This window comes from Gnatocerus cornutus, chromosome 10, assembly GCF_029298725.1.
Source record: "Gnatocerus cornutus isolate USDA-ARS CGAHR chromosome 10, icGnaCorn1.1, whole genome shotgun sequence".
In the NCBI taxonomy this organism is placed as follows: domain Eukaryota; kingdom Metazoa; phylum Arthropoda; class Insecta; order Coleoptera; family Tenebrionidae; genus Gnatocerus; species Gnatocerus cornutus.
The window spans coordinates 705,659-724,189 of NC_142242.1; the positions used below are offsets into that span (position 1 = coordinate 705,659).

The 18,531-nt window shown below is 35.5% G+C and overlaps 3 protein-coding genes across 7 annotated transcripts; all 3 read right to left on the reverse strand.

Annotated features, from left to right (window-relative positions):
- Window positions 1-7: 7 nt before the first annotated feature.
- On the reverse strand, window positions 8-1,345 carry wal (electron transfer flavoprotein subunit alpha wal). The gene is made up of 4 exons (XM_088047220.1): window positions 1,175-1,345; window positions 712-1,129; window positions 297-664; window positions 8-247 (listed from the first exon to the last, which is right to left on the reverse strand). The coding sequence occupies exons 1-4, from the start codon at window positions 1,208-1,210 to the stop codon at window positions 71-73; spliced, it is 999 nt and encodes a 332-aa protein (XP_087903346.1). The 5' UTR covers window positions 1,211-1,345; the 3' UTR covers window positions 8-70.
- A 63-nt stretch (window positions 1,346-1,408) lies between these two features.
- On the reverse strand, window positions 1,409-6,007 carry LOC148166927 (patj homolog). Of its 2 annotated transcripts, XM_088048033.1 has the most exons (4): window positions 5,932-6,007; window positions 5,114-5,877; window positions 2,951-3,663; window positions 1,409-2,768 (listed from the first exon to the last, which is right to left on the reverse strand). In XM_088048033.1, exons 2-4 carry the CDS (start codon window positions 5,852-5,854, stop codon window positions 1,724-1,726), a joined length of 2,499 nt encoding a protein of 832 aa, XP_087904159.1. In that variant the 5' UTR covers window positions 5,855-5,877; window positions 5,932-6,007; the 3' UTR covers window positions 1,409-1,723. The 2 variants fall into 2 exon arrangements, with proteins under 2 accessions (XP_087904159.1, XP_087904158.1); XM_088048032.1 differs by having other exon boundaries at window positions 5,114-5,977.
- A 1,608-nt stretch (window positions 6,008-7,615) lies between these two features.
- krz (beta-arrestin protein kurtz) lies at window positions 7,616-17,761 on the reverse strand. Of its 4 annotated transcripts, none has more exons than XM_088048038.1 (12): window positions 17,669-17,761; window positions 11,156-11,268; window positions 11,071-11,101; window positions 10,791-10,851; window positions 10,506-10,696; window positions 10,266-10,456; window positions 9,925-10,206; window positions 9,089-9,232; window positions 8,703-8,846; window positions 7,982-8,068; window positions 7,788-7,931; window positions 7,616-7,706 (listed from the first exon to the last, which is right to left on the reverse strand). In XM_088048038.1, exons 2-12 carry the CDS (start codon window positions 11,188-11,190, stop codon window positions 7,616-7,618), a joined length of 1,401 nt encoding a protein of 466 aa, XP_087904164.1. In that variant the 5' UTR covers window positions 11,191-11,268; window positions 17,669-17,761. The 4 variants fall into 4 exon arrangements, with proteins under 4 accessions (XP_087904164.1, XP_087904160.1, XP_087904163.1 ...); XM_088048034.1 differs by lacking the exon at window positions 17,669-17,761 and adding an exon at window positions 15,305-15,458; XM_088048037.1 differs by lacking the exons at window positions 8,703-8,846; window positions 17,669-17,761 and adding an exon at window positions 15,305-15,457.
- Window positions 17,762-18,531: the final 770 nt, after the last annotated feature.

Below are 18,531 nucleotides of genomic sequence, written 5' to 3' on the forward strand. Positions count from 1 at the left end.
GCAAAACTATCAACAATCTTGTATCTCAAAAATAGTTATATAAAATTCCGAGCAACATAAAAACGTGTTCTTACAACTTGCCAGTGAGCTCTGGCACCGCCTTGAAAAGATCCGCAACGAGTCCATAATCAGCCACTTGGAAAATGGGGGCTTCTGGATCTTTATTAATAGCAACAATAGTCTTGCTGTCTTTCATCCCAGCCAAATGTTGAATCGCGCCGGAAATTCCAACAGCGATGTACAAATCCTACAGAAAAACCTCAAAATTTTCAAAGTTGCAACACAAAAAAACTTACAGGTGCCACAATCTTCCCTGTCTGTCCAACCTGGAGGTCATTAGCGACGAATCCAGCGTCAACAGCAGCTCGGGAGGCCCCAACAGCCGCGTTCAATTTGTCAGCTAGATCGTAAAGAAGTTTGAAATTATCTCCAGACTTGAGTCCTCTGCCTCCACTGACTACAGCTTTAGCACTAGTCAATTCTGGTCTGTCTGATTTGCTCAATTGTTGGCTGACGAAAACTGTTAAGTCAGTGGCGCATCCATCTGCTGAGACTGTCTCAGATTTGGCGGAGCCACCTTCTAAGGTATCAGGCTCAAAGCTGGTGCCTCTGACTGTGAGGATTTTGATCTTATCGTTGGCTTTAAGGGTCTGGATTGCATTACCTATGAAATTAGCTCTATTAAAGTTTCTGAATGGTTAAAGAACATACCCGCGTATATACTTCTAATGAAGGTATCAGGAGCTTTAATTCCAATGACGTCTGAGATTGGTGAGACGTCGAGTTTTGCAGCAACACGTGGAAGAAGAGCTTTTCCAAAAGCAGAAGCTCCAGCAACAATATGTGTATAATTAAACTGTTTTTGCGTCGATAATACCAAAGGTGTTAAACTTTCAGCAGTAAAACCATTAAAAGCGTCGCTTTCAGCGACTAGAACCTTAGATAAACCATTGGCTTTAGCAAGGGCTTCAGCAGCTGGGCCACATTTAGTCCCAGCTACCAAAACAGAAATTTCTCCTCCTAGTTTCTTTGCAGCTGTTAAGGCATTTTGGGTTATTGGAAGCAGACCTTTGTTGTCGTGTTCAGCGATGACCAAAGTACTTTGAAGCCTTTTAAGGTGGTTAGCAAACTAGAAAATTTAATTAAAATCAGAATTTTTACCAAAAACACAAACCTGAGAGGTAAACTGCCGGGAACTAGTGGACAACATCTTTGTTTCAGTCGCTTTTAATTAAAATTGTCCAGTTTCCCCGAAATTTAATCTTATTAATCCAATGTTCAAAGTACACTTTCACAAGTGAAGTTAGCTGCGTAGTCACGTGACTCAATGTCAAGTATTGATTGAATACACATAGTCGACTCGTTGGGAATGTTTAAAAGGGGTCGGAAATAATTTGAAGTATTTTGTTTCAACAGAATGTTTATTTATATTGTCTAATAAATGTAAAATTACAATACAAATGAACTTAACTATGAAAAATATCTGAATATCACGTTGGCCTAGTTAGTAATAAAATAGAGTATGTGATAATAAATATAACATATTTTGATTAGAGTAACTAAAAGCAACTTAATATCACATAAAGATCAAGCAGGAATGACAAACCTGACTCCCTATATAATTTTGTTATAAAAATTTAGAAATAATGATATCGCCAGGTCCTCGTTTAAAAAGTGAGTTTAGACGAGGACTAGACAACATAATTCGCTCGTATCACTTATGTTATTCTTGATTTACTTTAGAATTATTTGTAACAAATCGATTTTGATCCACATCTACTAATGAACTGTGAGCAACTGTGTCTGGAATTGGCAAAGGTTTAGCTACGCCGATTCTAACGATTCCTTTAGGTGCTCCTTTAAGAGCTTGCACAGCTTGGTCTAAAGAGGCATTTTCTAATACTGTATCATTAACAAACAATAATCGATCACCAGGTATTAACCTGCCATCTAACTGAGCTACCCCGCCTGGAACTAAGCTTCTAATAACAATGACAGTATCATTGGGATCAATAGGATCCTGATAATCTAAAATAGAAAATCCAAGACCCCTCTCTCCTTTTACTAACTCTATAATCTGCGGTTCTGAACTCCACATAGCTAACCCCGTGAGAGGTTCTAATGACCTGGATTTCATTTTATTGAAAGAACTATCTGAGCTGACTGCTGCGATGCTACTGGCTAAAGATCCATCCGATTTAGCTTTAACTAATCTATCTGAAGCCGGCAGTAGATTGTGTAAACTTCTGTTAAGCGCTGCTCTTTCCGAAAATGCCGAATCTTCAGAAGAGCGTTGGTCAAATAAGTTAACTGGACTCCTTCCACAAACCATGCATACGTTAATCGGTAATTCTTTTAGTATAGAAACAACTTCATGGTGGTTCATTCCTAGTAATTTGTGGCCGTTCACTTCTAAGAGTTCGTCACCTGATCTGAGGGTTCCGTTTTTACCGACTGGTCCCTCAGGCAAAATCGATCTGATATAATGATGTGGTCTTACTTCTTGTCCATCCTCAACATCAACAGTTCCTTCCAGACTAATGCCTAGTCCGCCTTTTTCACCAAATTTTGTTAATTCCGCGACCACAATTTCTGTTTCAGGGCCCATTACTTTCTGCCACTTTTTTCGTATTTCTTCTTCTGTCAATGGAGTTGGTTTGTCTTGGGCAGTTTTTGCATATCCGCAAAATAAGTCATTTTTTGCCTCAACCGGTTCTTCGGTATTGTCATCGTTACGAATAAAATTCCCATCTTCTCCTTTAGGATATCTGAAATTCATATACATGATACTTTTAAAAACAATACAGTTTACTACATCCAGACACCTTCATTAGTACATTAGGTAGTGTTAGTAATTAGTAAAGACTAGACAAAGGATTAAGGTTTAACGATTGAGAAAAGCAACTAAGGGGATTTAGCACTTAAAAAATTCCACGTATTCATCTATTACCGTGGCACTTCAGTTGGACTTGATGGTGTTGGTGGTTTTATTTCACTAGCTGCTATTGCTTGTTGAAGTTGTTCATACTTTGGCCCATGTAAATATCTTTCCAAGCACAATTTTACCACGTTTCCACAGTTCCGCAAAACCTCAACAGCTTGAAGATTTGTGTATCCCTGCAAGGACTGTCCATCCACTTCAACTATACGATCGTTCACTTTGATCCTTCCGCTAACATCAGCTGCACTTCCTTTGCTAACACTCTTGACAAAAATCCCCGACAATTCTTCCTTCTCACACACATATCCGGCGATTGTAATTCCCAAACCTTTCAGATCTTTCTTCAATTCCACTACAAACTTCTCCATTTCCGGCATCTTCACCGCCATATCAAGATTCAACAATGGTAAAGAAGGAGAAGCTGGTACTCTTGACAAACCCGTATAACTCTTAGACTGATCAAATTGATAGAGATCAGTTATTTGATCCATCGCTTTATGAAAGATTGGTGGATATTTATGTTGAATCAAATAACGATCCAGTTCTACCGAATCATTTAGAAGTCTTGTAGGCACAAGCGGAGCTGAAGATCCTAAATACTTATATTCTGGAGAACTAATATCAACTGGTCTTGCTACAACTAGCCGCACATGAGTTCCAGATTGTCGTAAAACTGTCGCCACTTGTTCTGAGCCCATTTCGTGCAAATTCACATCACCAATCTACAAAAAATTCAGGTAAATTTCATTTTTTTTTTCCCACACACCAACGTGACTTATCAAACAACACACAAAGAACATTCCTTCGTCAAAATTCCATACCAATCGAAATAAAAATCACCGATTAATCACCAGTTGAAGTATTTCCGATTGTTTAGCAGTCATTATAAGGCAGAAAAAGTTTGTTATATCATCGATTTCTTCGGGTAAGTACTCTTTTTTGTTGATCTGCTCTGGTTCAAATTTCAAAGATTGTTAAATTGGTAAAAAATTGATGCGGATTCATCGACAAACGGTTACATCACGCTTTGATAACAAATTTTCTTGATCATTTGAATATTTCGTATCCAATAAACGCAAACAACGAAAGTTAAATGGTTTACACCTTAACAATGAGGGTTATAAGAGAAATAACCCAAAATGCTTTTTGAATAGCTACCATTCCAATGACGTTGTCAAATTTCTTTTCAGATCAGTAATCATTGTTATTATGTGAAAATTGCGTAATAATGGATAAAACATTATACGGCACTATTTATTAGAATCGTTAGGTAATACAATCGACTCTCGATAATTCGAGTTCGAACAGAATCTGTAAATTGTTTTAAGGGACACAACACTGTGCTTTTTGAAAGTTTTGTTTAAGAAAACTACTGCATGAAATGTTTTCAAATTTCAAAATATTTAATTCTGCCCGAGTTATTAAGTATCCCAAGCCACTAGAAAAAAAAAACTCCACTGCTGCAGTGATTGCGGCTTTCACTATTGTTGAAATAAAAAAAAATAAAGAGATTATTAAACTAGAAGTTTATCGTACAGAGCAAGATATGCAAAATAAAACAAAAAATTCAAGACGATCGGATTTGTCTTCGTGTTCAAAAAGAAAAATTTAAAAATGTAATTTCGAGAAAAACGCGTTTAAAGATAACTTTATTATAGTTAACAGCTGTAATAGTTTATTATACTAATACCTATAACTGAAAAACTATTTAAAACATTTATTTGAAATTTTGGTATGTTATTTTCGAAGACTTTTTTGCAAATTTCATATTGGTTAAAACGAATTGTAACTGATGGAGACGATAAAACAAACCCGGTCCGTTGGAATTCGAATTATCGAGAGTCGACTGTATCTAAACTACCCCCTTTGTACCATAAATAACTATTAAATACAGACTGAATATCGCGAAACTTAAAAGACTTTTTACTACTCAAATTGGCCAAACTTGTGTTAATTTTTAATTCAAAAAGCAGAAAGTAATTCAAATTTCGATCGAACATGACAAAAATGCCACATTTTCCATATCCCTAAACATTTTCTGGAGGCTTTGAAATCTAATTTGAGTTGGTACCTCCCTTAGCCAACAGTGCTACCAATATAATGAAAGGCTCGTCGTTTTAAAATTCACGTTAGCGTGTGGAATGTATGAACCTTTAAGTTTGTGAGATTTACCTGTAAGATGTGGTCGCCGCTCTGTAATCTCCCGTCCCTATCTGCAACCCCTCCAGGTAAAATAGTTTTAACGACAACCCCCATGTTCCTCATGCCCACAATTCCAAATCCTAGTCCAGTTCCATCATTAATCAAATCAATACTTTCAACCTGAGACCATTCACTGCTTAATAAACTGTCTGATCCAGTTTTAGACGCGTCGCTTCCAATTGAAGGAGATCTATGAATAACATCGTCATCGCTAGAGTTAAATCCTTGATTATTTTGCAATAAACGAAGAGTTTCTTGATTGCAAATGTTTCCATTTAAAGTTTTACTATTAAGGAGTATCATTTTATTGTCAGTGGTGTTAAAAGGATGCACATGAGGTGAGCCTGGAGAAATGGGGGCTGACGGGACTCTTTGTTCATCAAAATCTCTGGCAGTTGAGTAATCATCTGCATAATCTGGATCATACAACTCTCCTGAAGGAGGAACATTCAACACCAATTCTCCAGAAGCTGTGATATCAAAGTCTACAGGTAAAATGGATGGATGCTGACCTAATTGCTGGTTCAATTCGCTCAAAGAATCCTGGACAGTAACTACGCTTCTAAATACGGGATTTTCTAGCACAGATATCAATAAACATAAATCTTGATATGTGTTCACTTGCAGTTTGGGGTCGCTTAAGTCATCTACTGTTTGCTTTATATCTTCTAGTAATTGCAGGGCACTCGATATATCAGCATTTAAATGCATTATCAATTATTGATAAAGAATTTCTAAGGAAAAACAAAATTTAAGTACAGGAACACACCCTCAACTAACTTCACAACCCTCGAGAAAAAAACAAATGGGGCTTGAGCCAACGTCAGCTGTCACTCGACAGTACTACCAATTCCGAAATTTTACCAAGAATCCCTGACCAGTGGCGTAACATAACACGCAGGATCAAATAACCAACGGATAAATTCAAGGGAAGAAAAGAAAAGACGGAATCTATTCCTAATTTATTGTATTTACTTAGTATACACAATTATCTTACAGAATGATTACATGAAATAAAAAGAACTGCAATAAATATCTAGTATACTTTTACAAAATAAAACTCCACTGAAAGAATACCCATATGAACAAAAAAAGAAAATGTGGAGGTTAAAAAATAAAGTAGACTAGCACTGATATGAACGAAGGCAGCCACACCGATGGAAACTCAAGGATGATATAAATTTGAAGAAAATAGATTTATCACAAGGCACAACGTGTATGAAAATAGTTACAAAAATAGAAACTGATATGATTCCTTTGTCAAATAATTTGTACCAGAATTGTGCTGACCACATAAAAAAAAACTATCACAAATACGTAATACTGGTAGCATTATTATTAATAAAATAAAATGATTTTTTGCTTAGTGATAAATATTTTCTCCTTATGACATGGAAAGAAATGCAATGAGATTTTGATTAAGGCTAATGCAATAATCTACAGACAACAGACAAAACACAGCAAAGACAGCACATAAATAATTTTAGGAAAGCTTTGTGTATACAGAAAGAGAGGAACATACATACATTTTACGAACATTAACCCTAAAAATGTTGTGTTGAACTGCATTTAGGTAACAGTAGCACTTAACTAATTACCCAAAACATCTGTGGTTGTAATCATAACTACCGCAGATTTCATCCATTCCAATAATTTTGCACAAAAAAATATATCTCTATCAGCCTTTATATTATTATGACTACAACCAAAGTCAATACTTCCATTTGAGTATAAAAGTGCTTTAAAAAAGTAATACAAAATACTTACTAATTAAATTCAGTACAAAGTTATCGTTAATTGTAAAATTAATATGTAGCGTTATTTTTATTATGCTCTGCGAGTAATTTAAACTTTTACACCCATTATAAGAGACAGAGAAATCAAATGCAAGACGACTATTGAAAAAGAAAATAAATACAGCCAGTTGAATGTGCAATTTTATACATACACCACTAACTTAAAAGATGGTCAACTTAGAGAAGTACGAAAGTAGCAGACACCTACGAATTTTGAGCTCTGTGCTTCTGATAATAGGTATATAATTCAATAAATATACAAAACACAGATCATAGAAAATTAGAAAAACTAAGTTTCATTTCTGTTACGAAGCTAGAATATGGTTTTATATTACAAAGGTTGAAAAGAAAACTGGTTGATGTCTACTTCAGGGGTTTTTAATCGTGGCACTCGACTCGACGCTTGACTAGTATTCTATTCTTTTTCATTTGACTTGACGAAAGCAATAAAACTACAATAAAAAGAGTGCACTTTTGAAATAACGTTGAAAAAATTAAAAACCCCCGTCCTAAAATAGAATAAATGGGTGCATTCTGGTTGTGACTGGCAGCACAGCCGATGACTAGGGCACACACTTGGATCATGGGTTCACACCTAATCGCAGCTGATATACACATCAGTACGTATGGGTTGGAATGGACGGGCAGGCTGCATAGCCATAGCCTGTACCTTCTTTCATGCGTCTGTCTCACCTCCTTTTAATCGAAGACGAGCAAAATCTTCAAATATTATGTCATCGTCGTGGTCTTGCAAGTTATTTTCGTCGCTAACAAAATAAACTTTATTACCAAAACGCAGAAAACGACCAAAAATACTGGAAAGAATCCGAATTTTAGAAAATACGTACGCATCCAACTGGATCAAATTGGCATCAACAGGAACATCTACTCCTACGTCTTTACTGGATCTTCTGGATCCTGGCGCAGGTGGTGGTGTTTCTTCCTCGGGTTTGGGATGCATAAGAATAAAGGGAAGTTCCGCTACTAAATCCCTAAAGTGATGTTTGTTATTTTTAATCGAAAGTGTTGTGGAGTGACTCACCCCCCTAAAGCTCCTAAACATAATTTAACCTTTACTTTATATTGAACAATAATTCCCAAATTTTCTCTTTGTGACGGATCCGCAACTCTGGAATGAGATATTGTCAATCTTTATGTAATAAAAAAAGAAGAAAATACTCATGCAGTTACAAATCATGCAACTAAGTGGTTTGGTTTGTATTAAAATAGTTGGTAAGTTTCTGGCGATGAAATAAGGATAAGATAGCCAATTAACAAGATTTTCAAGAGTAATTTAACAAGAGGAAAAATTAATACTGAAGGGGTTAAACTAAATACACGTAAATGTTGAATTATTTGAAAAGACCAAGGTGTTCCAATATCGTATGATGCATCAACAATGTAGCAATCAACTTTTGCTAAAACATCTTATTATCACGAGTATCGTATGATAATAAAATGTCTGGTAACAATAAAATAATGAACTTGCCTCTGAAATTGCCATTTCCATATAATGTGCTGAGCTTCTAAACTAACAAAATAAATGCATTTTTCGAATTATCATGCACATTAGTATCAAAACATTGATATCCAGAATTGTATCAAAACGTTTCTAAAAAGCTGTGCGTATTAACGTGTCAACTGAAGGTAACTCTCTAGAAACGTATATCCCGTTCAGGCAAATTAAGCATATTTAAAAAATAATATACATATAATTGGCAAAAAGATGGAGGCGAATATAACAATATTGTTTGATAACTTACAAAGTACTCGACGCTAAGTTAGTATCCTCGTGCTTTAACTGTCCGTCCAAGGCGAGGCCCCACTTATCCTTATTATTGGCCAGAAGAGGTGTTAGAGTGAACACTTTGCTCAAAGTGAAGCCTGGGCCGATGGGACAGCTTTCACTACCCAAACCAAATCATAAAAAATCATTTTAAAATATGCATACAATTTTCTAAATCTGCAGACACTGCAATCCCATCGCCCTTAAAATTATTGTATATATATAGCATGCAAGAAAACCAACACCTAAAATTGGTTCGCTGGGATTTGAACCGTTTACTACTTTTACTGCAATCAATATCTCAAACTTTCTTGTGGTGACTGTCAGTGGTAAATAGGGAAGGCGAGCTGCAGATAAACTCACATAGTGGACGAAGCCAAATTGGTGTCCTCATGCTTTAGTTGGCCATCTAAAGCCAAGCCTCTTTTGTCCTTGTTATTGGCCAAAAGCGGCCTTACTGAGAACACCTTATTCAATGTACACCCTTGCGGTATCGGACAACCTGCACTATAATACCCTCAGTATCTTATTAATCATTACTACAAAACTAAACCCGAACTCATCACGGTATTCGTTACATATAGATCCATCTTATTACATAAACAAACATAATCAGCACAGATCTCATGAGCGAGAAAGGATATTCCTAGAAGAGAGAGATTAAAACACTCCGATGCACATCAAGGGCCATTTACCTAAATAAAAAACAAAAAAAAAACAAATAGAAAGTCAAAGAAACTGACCAAGAATCTTATCTCCGTGGCGCGTGAAATCTATAAAATTTTATTTCAAAGACATTCGAGTTAAAAATGTTATTACCACAATTTATGTTATCAGTTAACACGGATGCAAGTTAAAACTCGCATAGCAACGGTGAAAAAATCCAAGGATCATTTTCCATAACTTCTGGTTGATCTAATGATATAACAGCAATTTAGCGTGCAACAGCGACATCAGCTATGTGTTTAATAATTTAACTTTTTTTTTTGTCACATGTTATTTAATTTACAAGTAATTGGATAAAAACTGCGTTCGAAAACATTCTTGTCTGCTATAAATAACGAAATTAGTTATCACGTAATGAGTTTTTGTTCATAAAATTCAGAATGGACCTATATCTAACTATTACCTTTATCGCTTTATTTTTACAAGTGCGCATTAAAAGATTTAGTGCCAAATAATAAACACAACAAACTTACTCGCTTTCCGTTTCTGCAACTATACATTTATACTGAGCAGTAGAAAAAAGGCAAATGTCAGCAAACTGTCGAACTGAAACTTTAATTTTCTTGACTGTCCGATTAGAATTATTGGCTATATGGACGTTAACTGCGATATTTTCACCATGATGGTACAATTCCTTGTCTAACGAAGCTTCTAAATGTAATTTATTCGGACTCATCATAAACTCTTTACTAACTTCAACGGATGGTTGTTCTCCCTGTTTACTTGGTGCATACATTATCTTACGAATCGCCAATCTATACAACAAACAAGTTACATAAAAGCTTTTAAATTAAAACAACCTACGCAAACTGACCTAACTGAGTTCCTTTTGTGGGGTTTGTCGTCTTGAGATTCACCGACAAACGCTTTAAGCTCATAATCAACACCACAAGGTTTCCCTGTATCCCCAGGAGCTGGCTGTAGAGTTACAGAAGCTGGACAATGTGGTGGCAATTCAAAATAAAAAGGATAAGCGTTTGGTCCCAATTTTTTTATAAGTCGTTCCTGGAAAACTAAGCTCGAAATACCGATAATGAGGGAATTTGATAGCCACCTGTAGCCTAGTTGGTTCTCGTTTATTTTTACTTTCTGGCGGATAAATTTGCTCTGCTGCTAAATACAGGTCTTTACGAAATGTTAAACCTAAGACGTCTAAATCTTCACGGCCATACCTGAACGCTGCCAGGACATGACCGAAAACTTTTCTATCTTTTACATAATCGGGATCGATGAGCACAACGCCATCTACAAACACACATAAGCTCTCCTCAAACAAATTAAAGCCTAAATGGCCCATGTAGGCTCTATTAAGCAACAAACTAATCTCCTAAGTGCTTACCTATAGGGTCCACGTGGTCTATATGGTCCACGAAATCCCGCTTGCCTAAATATACCGTTATCTAAAAGCAACAACATTTTCAATCACACTATATCCCACGGGATATCCCGCTTCTAAGCTTCAAAACCGCACCGATAATGGCACCATGGTTTCATTTAAAACATTTGCACCAAACATAAAAAATATATAAAAATAGCACGAGGAAATAAAGTTTCCGCAAAACAGAATCCGCCAAGTCTTAGAAGTGAGATAACGAGAATTTTAGGACCTGCAAACTTACCTTTCCATTAGGGGAACTTTTCTTAAAAACCCTGAAACGTTGCGAAAAGTTTAAAATCGGGTAAAACTCAATAAAACATTTTTACCTCGTGGCTTGCCTCTTGCTGCTGCCATCGTCCATATCTGGGCTAGAAGGACCCAATGTGGTGCCAGGGTCCGTGGGACAAAGTGAGGGCACGTTGTGCCCCTCCAGTCTGATCTGCAAATAATTTTTAAGTAGAGTAAGTGAATGTATGACGCAACTCAATTTTGATTGCTCTTTATATTTATAAATCGGAACCAATAAAAAGCTGTTTAGACGAACGCAAATTACAATACCGTTCAATAAAAAAAAATCAGAGGAATTCCTGCGCGTCTGAATTGAATTATTCAAAAACCGCATTTATAGTTTTGCTAAAACCTCGAAACTTCCGCTAATTAACCGTAGATGATAGTCACGGCTTGAATAAACAAGACTTCGAAAATAATTCGAGTGGAAGGGATTGGATACTTTAAAAATACGAAGTCAATCAAAATGTTTACACAGGGAAATCAAAAGACGGTGTGCTTTCCTAAATCTAGTCGATTTTTCGTATCGATCTGTTATTTGCACTAGTGATTGGGGCTCAAATCTAATTTAAAAGTTTACTGACGACAATCTTAAGATCTCATTTATCCTTTCTCATCACTTTATTGATCTCAAACAACGGCGACCTGCTATACCGTCACGCATTCATGATAAAAAGTAAATTCACTTGCTTTATCAAATCTCTTCCCATCCAATCAATTCTCCCCACAGAACCAATCAAATTCCGGATTATTCTTTTCAAAAAACACAAAAGTCATAAAACGGACTACATCACACAGCTTAAAACTACCTGAAAAATTGATACATGTATCTTACTTTAACTCATATACAGAGCGATGAAGCAATGAAAACATTACAGGATTAAACATTTTTTCACGCTACCAAATGGCGTAAAGTTCAATCCTCCACTTGTAAATATTTACTTAAAATTTAGCGTGATTATTTGCTTATGATTGTACACGCTACTGCTACAAATCTCTGCAGCAACAATTTGGGTAGATAAGATGTTCAACGGTGGCGCATTATTTTCAATTTATTTTTAAATAAAGATGTGTATTGTGTGATGTTGATAAAGCTGCCCTGTTTTATAAGCGGCTGAACAAATATTTTTATATAGAAATCCATGAACTATCAAGCTGTGCATGTGCGTGTTTTTGAAGCAATCACAAGAACGTCTTTCATTTTTGCTTATTGGAAATTATGCAAATGTGTTTGAATTCTATTGATAATTGGATTAACAGCTATGACGGGCCCCTGAGAACCATAATTGAATAATTATCAACAATTGGATTTCAAATATTTTATACCAGCAATAATTAATCAGCAAATTTAATGAGTACTCGATAAAACACAGTTAGTCAACAATGAATAGTTTCTTTACTCAACCATTTAATCATAACCATGGTATGCTGAAGAAAAAACAAATAAATGACACTTAATGGCGTCTAGAACAATGGAAATAAGTTATCGGGTTTTCTATTGTTTTCAATAATTTTAATTACCTTCTAATTTGCGCAGTTCTTTAGAATAGAAAAATCGACCCTAAATCAATTTCGATCATTTAGAAAACGTTCGGAATTACTTTCCGGTCGTTTTACCCGTAAAAACATTCATTAGTCGGCTGGGTTGCAATTTCCCTCCAAAACGTGATTATTTTCTCAACGACGGGAAACTATAGAATTGTCAAAATAAAGTCATGAAAATTCTTGACAACTCGACAGAAAATCGTGTTTGCTTTTAAGGAAACCAATTAAGTATGCTATTATTTGATATGCACGTATAGGGGGAGGATTTTAAACCTCGTTAGAAAACCGCCAATCTTAATAGTGAGTTGTCAATATTCATAAAGCAACCCCTTGTCTAAATTACCATCACGGAATACTTCAAGATAATTTTAGAACTCATTCTCCACTACGCGCCTCTCTAATAAAATCCGATATCGAACTCGGGACTGTTTAGTCAAGCTGACACAAAAAAAAACGGTTATCTTATCAAAAACTCGCGGGGATAATTGTAAAAATGTCCACGTCATTTCCGGTTTGATGGGCGTCCAGCTAGAATAAAATCGCCACTTTTAGTCAACGGCGTCAGGAACGTTATCAATGATTATACAAATTAGTTTGAAAACCCATTAAATCCTTCGTCAATATCACCATTTCCATGTTTATCACTAATTCCTTTCTTAACTAAACTGACACTGCATTTTTTGCCAAGACTTTTAAGGTCATTCGTGTATGTTACTCGACCCTCGTGAAGCTTATAAAGCGGATTTTAGATGAAATCTGATTTCGCCGAGCTAAACGCGCCGTGTTAAAGATAAAAGAACACAATAATGTCGCGAAATTTGATTATATTAAAGACGAGCTTTAAACCGCGGGACATTGCAAGAGTGTCTTCAATGAACTTCTGTAATCTGTTTAAGAGACAGTGCGAGATATTTTTCTCCATTTAAATTCTAACAAAATTTCCAGTCACGATAAAACATCATGTATATTCATGTAGTTGACGCAAATATCATTTAGTATGCAAGGAAATTGACGTGTAAGTCACAAATAAACAAAGAAACCAAAGAAGTAATTACACTAACTGTGGATAAACTACAATGATAGCACCATATGTCGGTCCAGAGGTGGTGATAAAATCTAATTAGCGTAAATTTTGACAATCCTATAATAACCGATAATGCTTCATAAAAGCAATTTCTCGCCGGGAAATTGGAATGATCGCAGACGATATTTACCATGAAATATGAGTCTAAATTAACACTTGTCAAGTTTATTGATGACATGATTTGTCTGGAAGTGATTGATTTCGTTTAATTCGAAACATTTAATTAATTCATAGAACGCCACCAAAATAAACAGACGCCACCAAAGTAATGATAGAAGAATTATTCAAAAGGACGCACCTCTGTATTTAATTAAATTCCGTATTAAACAAAGTGACCACATTTTAAAACGCAATACATCAAAATTACACACGCCCTATGATAAAACGCACAAAGTGCGTGCATCTATCCATGAAATAACGCGAAACGTGTTATTGTCGCGTATTACTATTATCTCGCTGCTATGATATACTTCCACAAGGGTGGTGATGAATATGAAATCAGTAAATTTACTGCGTTATTTACGCGGTTTTTATACACTCGCCACAATTGTTAGATAACTAGATAACGCATGACGTCTTGCAATACTGGTGAGTCGAAGAAAGTGGTGAGAGAACAAGGAAACACTTTTAGTTCATGATTCAAGGATTCCATATAAAAGTCGGATTCTTCCCAATTACCGGAATAAGTTCCGGATTCTTCCATTCGAAAACTATTGAAAACATAATTCAACGCATTGCTCCTCCCGGGCTCGAGGTAATACGCAAAATCAATAATATTTATATTTATTTGCACGATAAAGTTTATTTTTAAAAATTCTTACAACGTCAATATTAGTAGAACAATAAGTCTCATGAGACAGTCGTAATTATCTTCACGGATAATTTCCAAGATTATTATTGTTATCTATAATATTGTCTTAACCGTTTTATTTGTTTGGTCATTAGGTTCAGTTACTTTCCACTGATGTTAAGGAATAAACACAACAAAAATTGGTGATTTTTCCTATCAACTTCCGATGGTATTTGAATCGTCGCTACGTAACCGCACATGATATTAAAGAATAAGCGATTACTCATTCCAGTTTCCTGTTTTATTATCATTAAATAAAAATTAACACAAACCGGCCCTGCAATTTTATTCATTATGATAAATATGTGCACGTGAAGTGGCATAATTTGCATGTGCATCACTGAACTGAATTTCACCTCAATTTGAATATGTTTAGATATTCGGAGTTAATTAATGTGTCAAAAAACTGTGCAACATTGTTCTCTACGCGGTGAATTTCCAAACTTTCATATTGCAAATTTGCAAACTGGTGACAATTTGATGCAACGAAAGACCTTTCGAGAAACGCAGAAACTTTCTAGGTATAAAGAGCAATCAAAAAGGTAATCATTCATTCTGTTCACTCGAAGCCTGAAATGCATGAAAACTGAGTTTAAAGGCTAATTAGCTGCAACCGGAAGATCTGGGTCCTTTTATTGCGTTTACATCGTTGTGGTGAATAGAAAATAATCCAAGCAACCGGAAAAACCAAACCACACATCAACTCACCTCTTTGCTATCAATCTCGAACCGACCCATCCGCCCATTGTAAAACCGAGCAATCCAATTCTGGATGGGCGCAAAAAAATTACTCTTCCGCATATTGCATAAATTCCAACGAAACAAAAATTCGACAATAACATGAGAATTTCCGGAATATTCACTAGATAAAAAACGTTACAAAAAAACGGTCAAAGCTCCTACACAATTTGTGCTGTGAACCTGAAAAATAAGCTTAAATGTCGTATCTCACATCAAAGATCAATCTGTTAGTGAAACACTATCGATTTAGGAACAGCGTTATCAACGTGTTAATAGCAAAACTTTGGTTACAAGACAAACTTTTTTGGGATTCAATATAAACAGAGATTTCCTCCCATTGTGCACGAATTGATTTTATATAAAAAATCTGATACAATGGATATTATAACATCATTTACATTTACACGAAACGGAAATATTTTACGGTTTATTCCCTACTCTTTCAGAATAATTCCTGGCGCCGTTTTTCCGTTCGACACAGTTTCCTCAAAGTTTTTACAGTTTGTATTCAACTCGCGTACTGGCGAAAAACAAACCTATTGTCGTAACGCATTTAAAATGTCAGCAAAAATTATCTGGGAAAAATAGGCCTTTTATACACCCAGAGTCTTAGCCTAGAAATGCCTAAACCGTAGTTTGCTTTATTAATATCAAAAGATTTTTCTAAAACTGTAAAATCGTTCCGTAGTTACCTAATGAATTATAAAATTTATGACCTTCGTCGTGTCAAAAAATGCAAATTTCATTAAAATACTATCGGGAATATTGAACTAAACAGTTTGGAATTGCCAATATTGATAAATTATTATCAGCAACTGATTTTGATGTACAAGTATGTCCATAAAAAACTCGACTTTACCTATGCAGATGGAAAAAAAGTCCAAGTTTTTTGTGTTGGATATTGAGTCATTTTTGAGCAAAAAAAGGTTCTTTCAATGGTCCCTTTCGATAAATTCCATAATAATTATCAATTACGAAGTATGGAAATTTCCTAAATCGCCCACAATTATGGGTTAATCATTCAGATTGCGTCATGTCTTGAGAATTTCCACGGAAAATATGACGAGGTGAAAATTTTCAGTTGATAACGTATTAATTATCGCTTTTGTTTGGTACTGAACTTGCCTCATGTTTTATCAAAATTCTGCAAAGCTGTTCCGTCAAACCATCCATGATATTAATCCAGCTAACTTAAACGTAACTTTAGAATATCAATAGCTCCTTTTACTCGGAGTTCATGCCTGGGCAACAATCTTTTTAACAGTGTCCAGTTCCAATTTAATGAGGTCAAGTTTTCCCGGAAAGATCTTCATTTTCGTTGGAAAAACTAATTGATTTAATGACGAGGTAGTATACATCATTAGTAGCCTTTCTAAAATAATTAAGTTAAAGGGTTTGGGGCGTAACTTGGTCTTCAGAGTAAACTCAATTTGAACGCAAGTCTCGTCCTTTAGCGCCAACAGCATTAATGTTTCCCGCAGTGATTCCCCGAAATTAATTCCATGAATTATTCCGATTTTCCCAATGAACACGTGTTAATAAATAATAGCGACTAGCTGAGATTAGACTCCTGGAAATTTTCAATTTTCCAGCGGTGCGAAATTTAAACAAGTTGTGTTGATTGAACGACGTTGAAATATAGCAGAATTTTTAATATGGTGAAATCCACGTGGAAGCAAGTAATTTATGCGAAAGAGGTATCAAAGCGGATTCCTAAGTAAAATTAAACAGAAATATGATTCATGTAACACAATTGATGTTCACCTTTCGCTTCGAATTTCCAAGTATGCTCTGCTACATCTAAAAAGACGCCTTAATTAAATTTCTTATGAATCATAGGAAGTCGGGTAGATACTCGCCCATCTTCAAAGTAAATAGTTATTATCTTTATTTGAACACATTTTTAATCTGGGTAGATAAGAATACCAATAAAATTTTCCCTTCTGATTCCTGGACTAATCGAAATGTATTCTGATATTAATTTAGTACTTTTCAGTGGAGGCTTCGTACTTTTTGAAAAACCGTGACTTCGTGACGAGAAAGAAAATATTGTCCCCTAGATATCACAACAAACTTGCAAACACAACCTTCAATCAATTTAATAGACTCTACCCGTCTAATTAAACGGGACATGTTTACAAACAGCTCATTACATTAATTGCAATGCATTTGCTCATTATGTGTCGAAAATTCGCCGGAAAACGTCCCAAAAAACACACTTTGCAGGTTATTACATTACTGCATCTCCACATAAAATTGCCTTAAAACCACCAAATAAAAACACCACATTTCAAAGTATTCTAAAAAACAAAACTCTTAATTTCCACTTACGTGTACACAATTTTCCTGGAAGTGCCAAAATTTCTAAGTCCACACGTTCCAAAACACTCGATAATCGCAGCCTTCAAAGGTCTTCAAAACGACGAGATTTTCACCAAATGCAACGAAACAACCGCGAATTTTCACAGTTTCACCACAAACAAATTGGTGTTCCTTCCCATTGGAATACTTTGGGCCTTGTCCAAGTTCCCAACTCTAAAAACTGGGAAGTGTGCCGGAGTAGGGATGCAAGCGAACTCCAGCGCATGCTACTTTGCGTTACCAACCGTCGTAAATTACTGTTTATAAATCCTTATTTACCGGAATTTTACACATTGGGGGCCCCAGAAGCTACCAGAAACACCCAGATGGTTATCAGCACACACACTGCTCCCCCAAAATGGGTGTGATTATTTTTAAAACTGTAAAAAGGTTATTTGTAGTACCAACTTGACAGACTTTGGGGGAACTTACGTCAAGTCATCGCAGCGCGAAAATCCCAACACGATTTCAAATTTGAAACAATCAAAACCACGGAGAATTTTAACACATTTTTTGCAAAAAAAGATTTCGGTGGTGTTTACAATTAACAATCAATAATTATGGGGTTAAGTTTTGGAAACTTCGTCCAAATCTCTCAGTTTGTTGTGCAGCAGTGTCAACATTGTGTATAAAAAGTTGCCTATATCAATTCATTTAAAATTAAATTAAACACTTAAAAAGGATGAAAAACTGATTATATTTAATATTCTTTTGATTAAAATTTCTGGAGCATTTTTTTGGGTTGCCGGATTTAATTTTCGGGCTCGTGGGATTTCGGTTGTTTGACAGAAATTTCCCATTTTGGCGGTAGTTAATTAAATTTTTATTTGGAG

Coding starts and splice junctions, on each gene's coding strand:
- wal (XM_088047220.1), bottom strand. CDS start 1,210: ATGTTGTCCACTAGTTCCCGGCAGTTTACCTCTCAG. Junction 1,130..1,174: donor CCCGGCAGTTTACCTCTCAG/GTTTGTGTTTTT, acceptor TAAATTTTCTAG/TTTGCTAACCACCTTAAAAG. Junction 248..296: donor CAGGGAAGATTGTGGCACCT/GTAAGTTTTTTT, acceptor GTTTTTCTGTAG/GATTTGTACATCGCTGTTGG.
- LOC148166927 (XM_088048033.1), bottom strand. CDS start 5,854: ATGCATTTAAATGCTGATATATCGAGTGCCCTGCAATTACTAGAAGAT. Junction 3,664..5,113: donor GCGGCGACCACATCTTACAG/GTAAATCTCACA, acceptor AATTTTTTGTAG/ATTGGTGATGTGAATTTGCA. Junction 2,769..2,950: donor AGTCCAACTGAAGTGCCACG/GTAATAGATGAA, acceptor TATGAATTTCAG/ATATCCTAAAGGAGAAGATG.
- krz (XM_088048034.1), bottom strand. CDS start 15,397: ATGCGGAAGAGTAATTTTTTTGCGCCCATCCAGAATTGGATTGCTCGG. Junction 10,457..10,505: donor GAGAACCAACTAGGCTACAG/GTGGCTATCAAA, acceptor TTAGTTTTCCAG/GAACGACTTATAAAAAAATT. Junction 7,707..7,787: donor AATTTGATCCAGTTGGATGC/GTACGTATTTTC, acceptor TTATTTTGTTAG/CGACGAAAATAACTTGCAAG.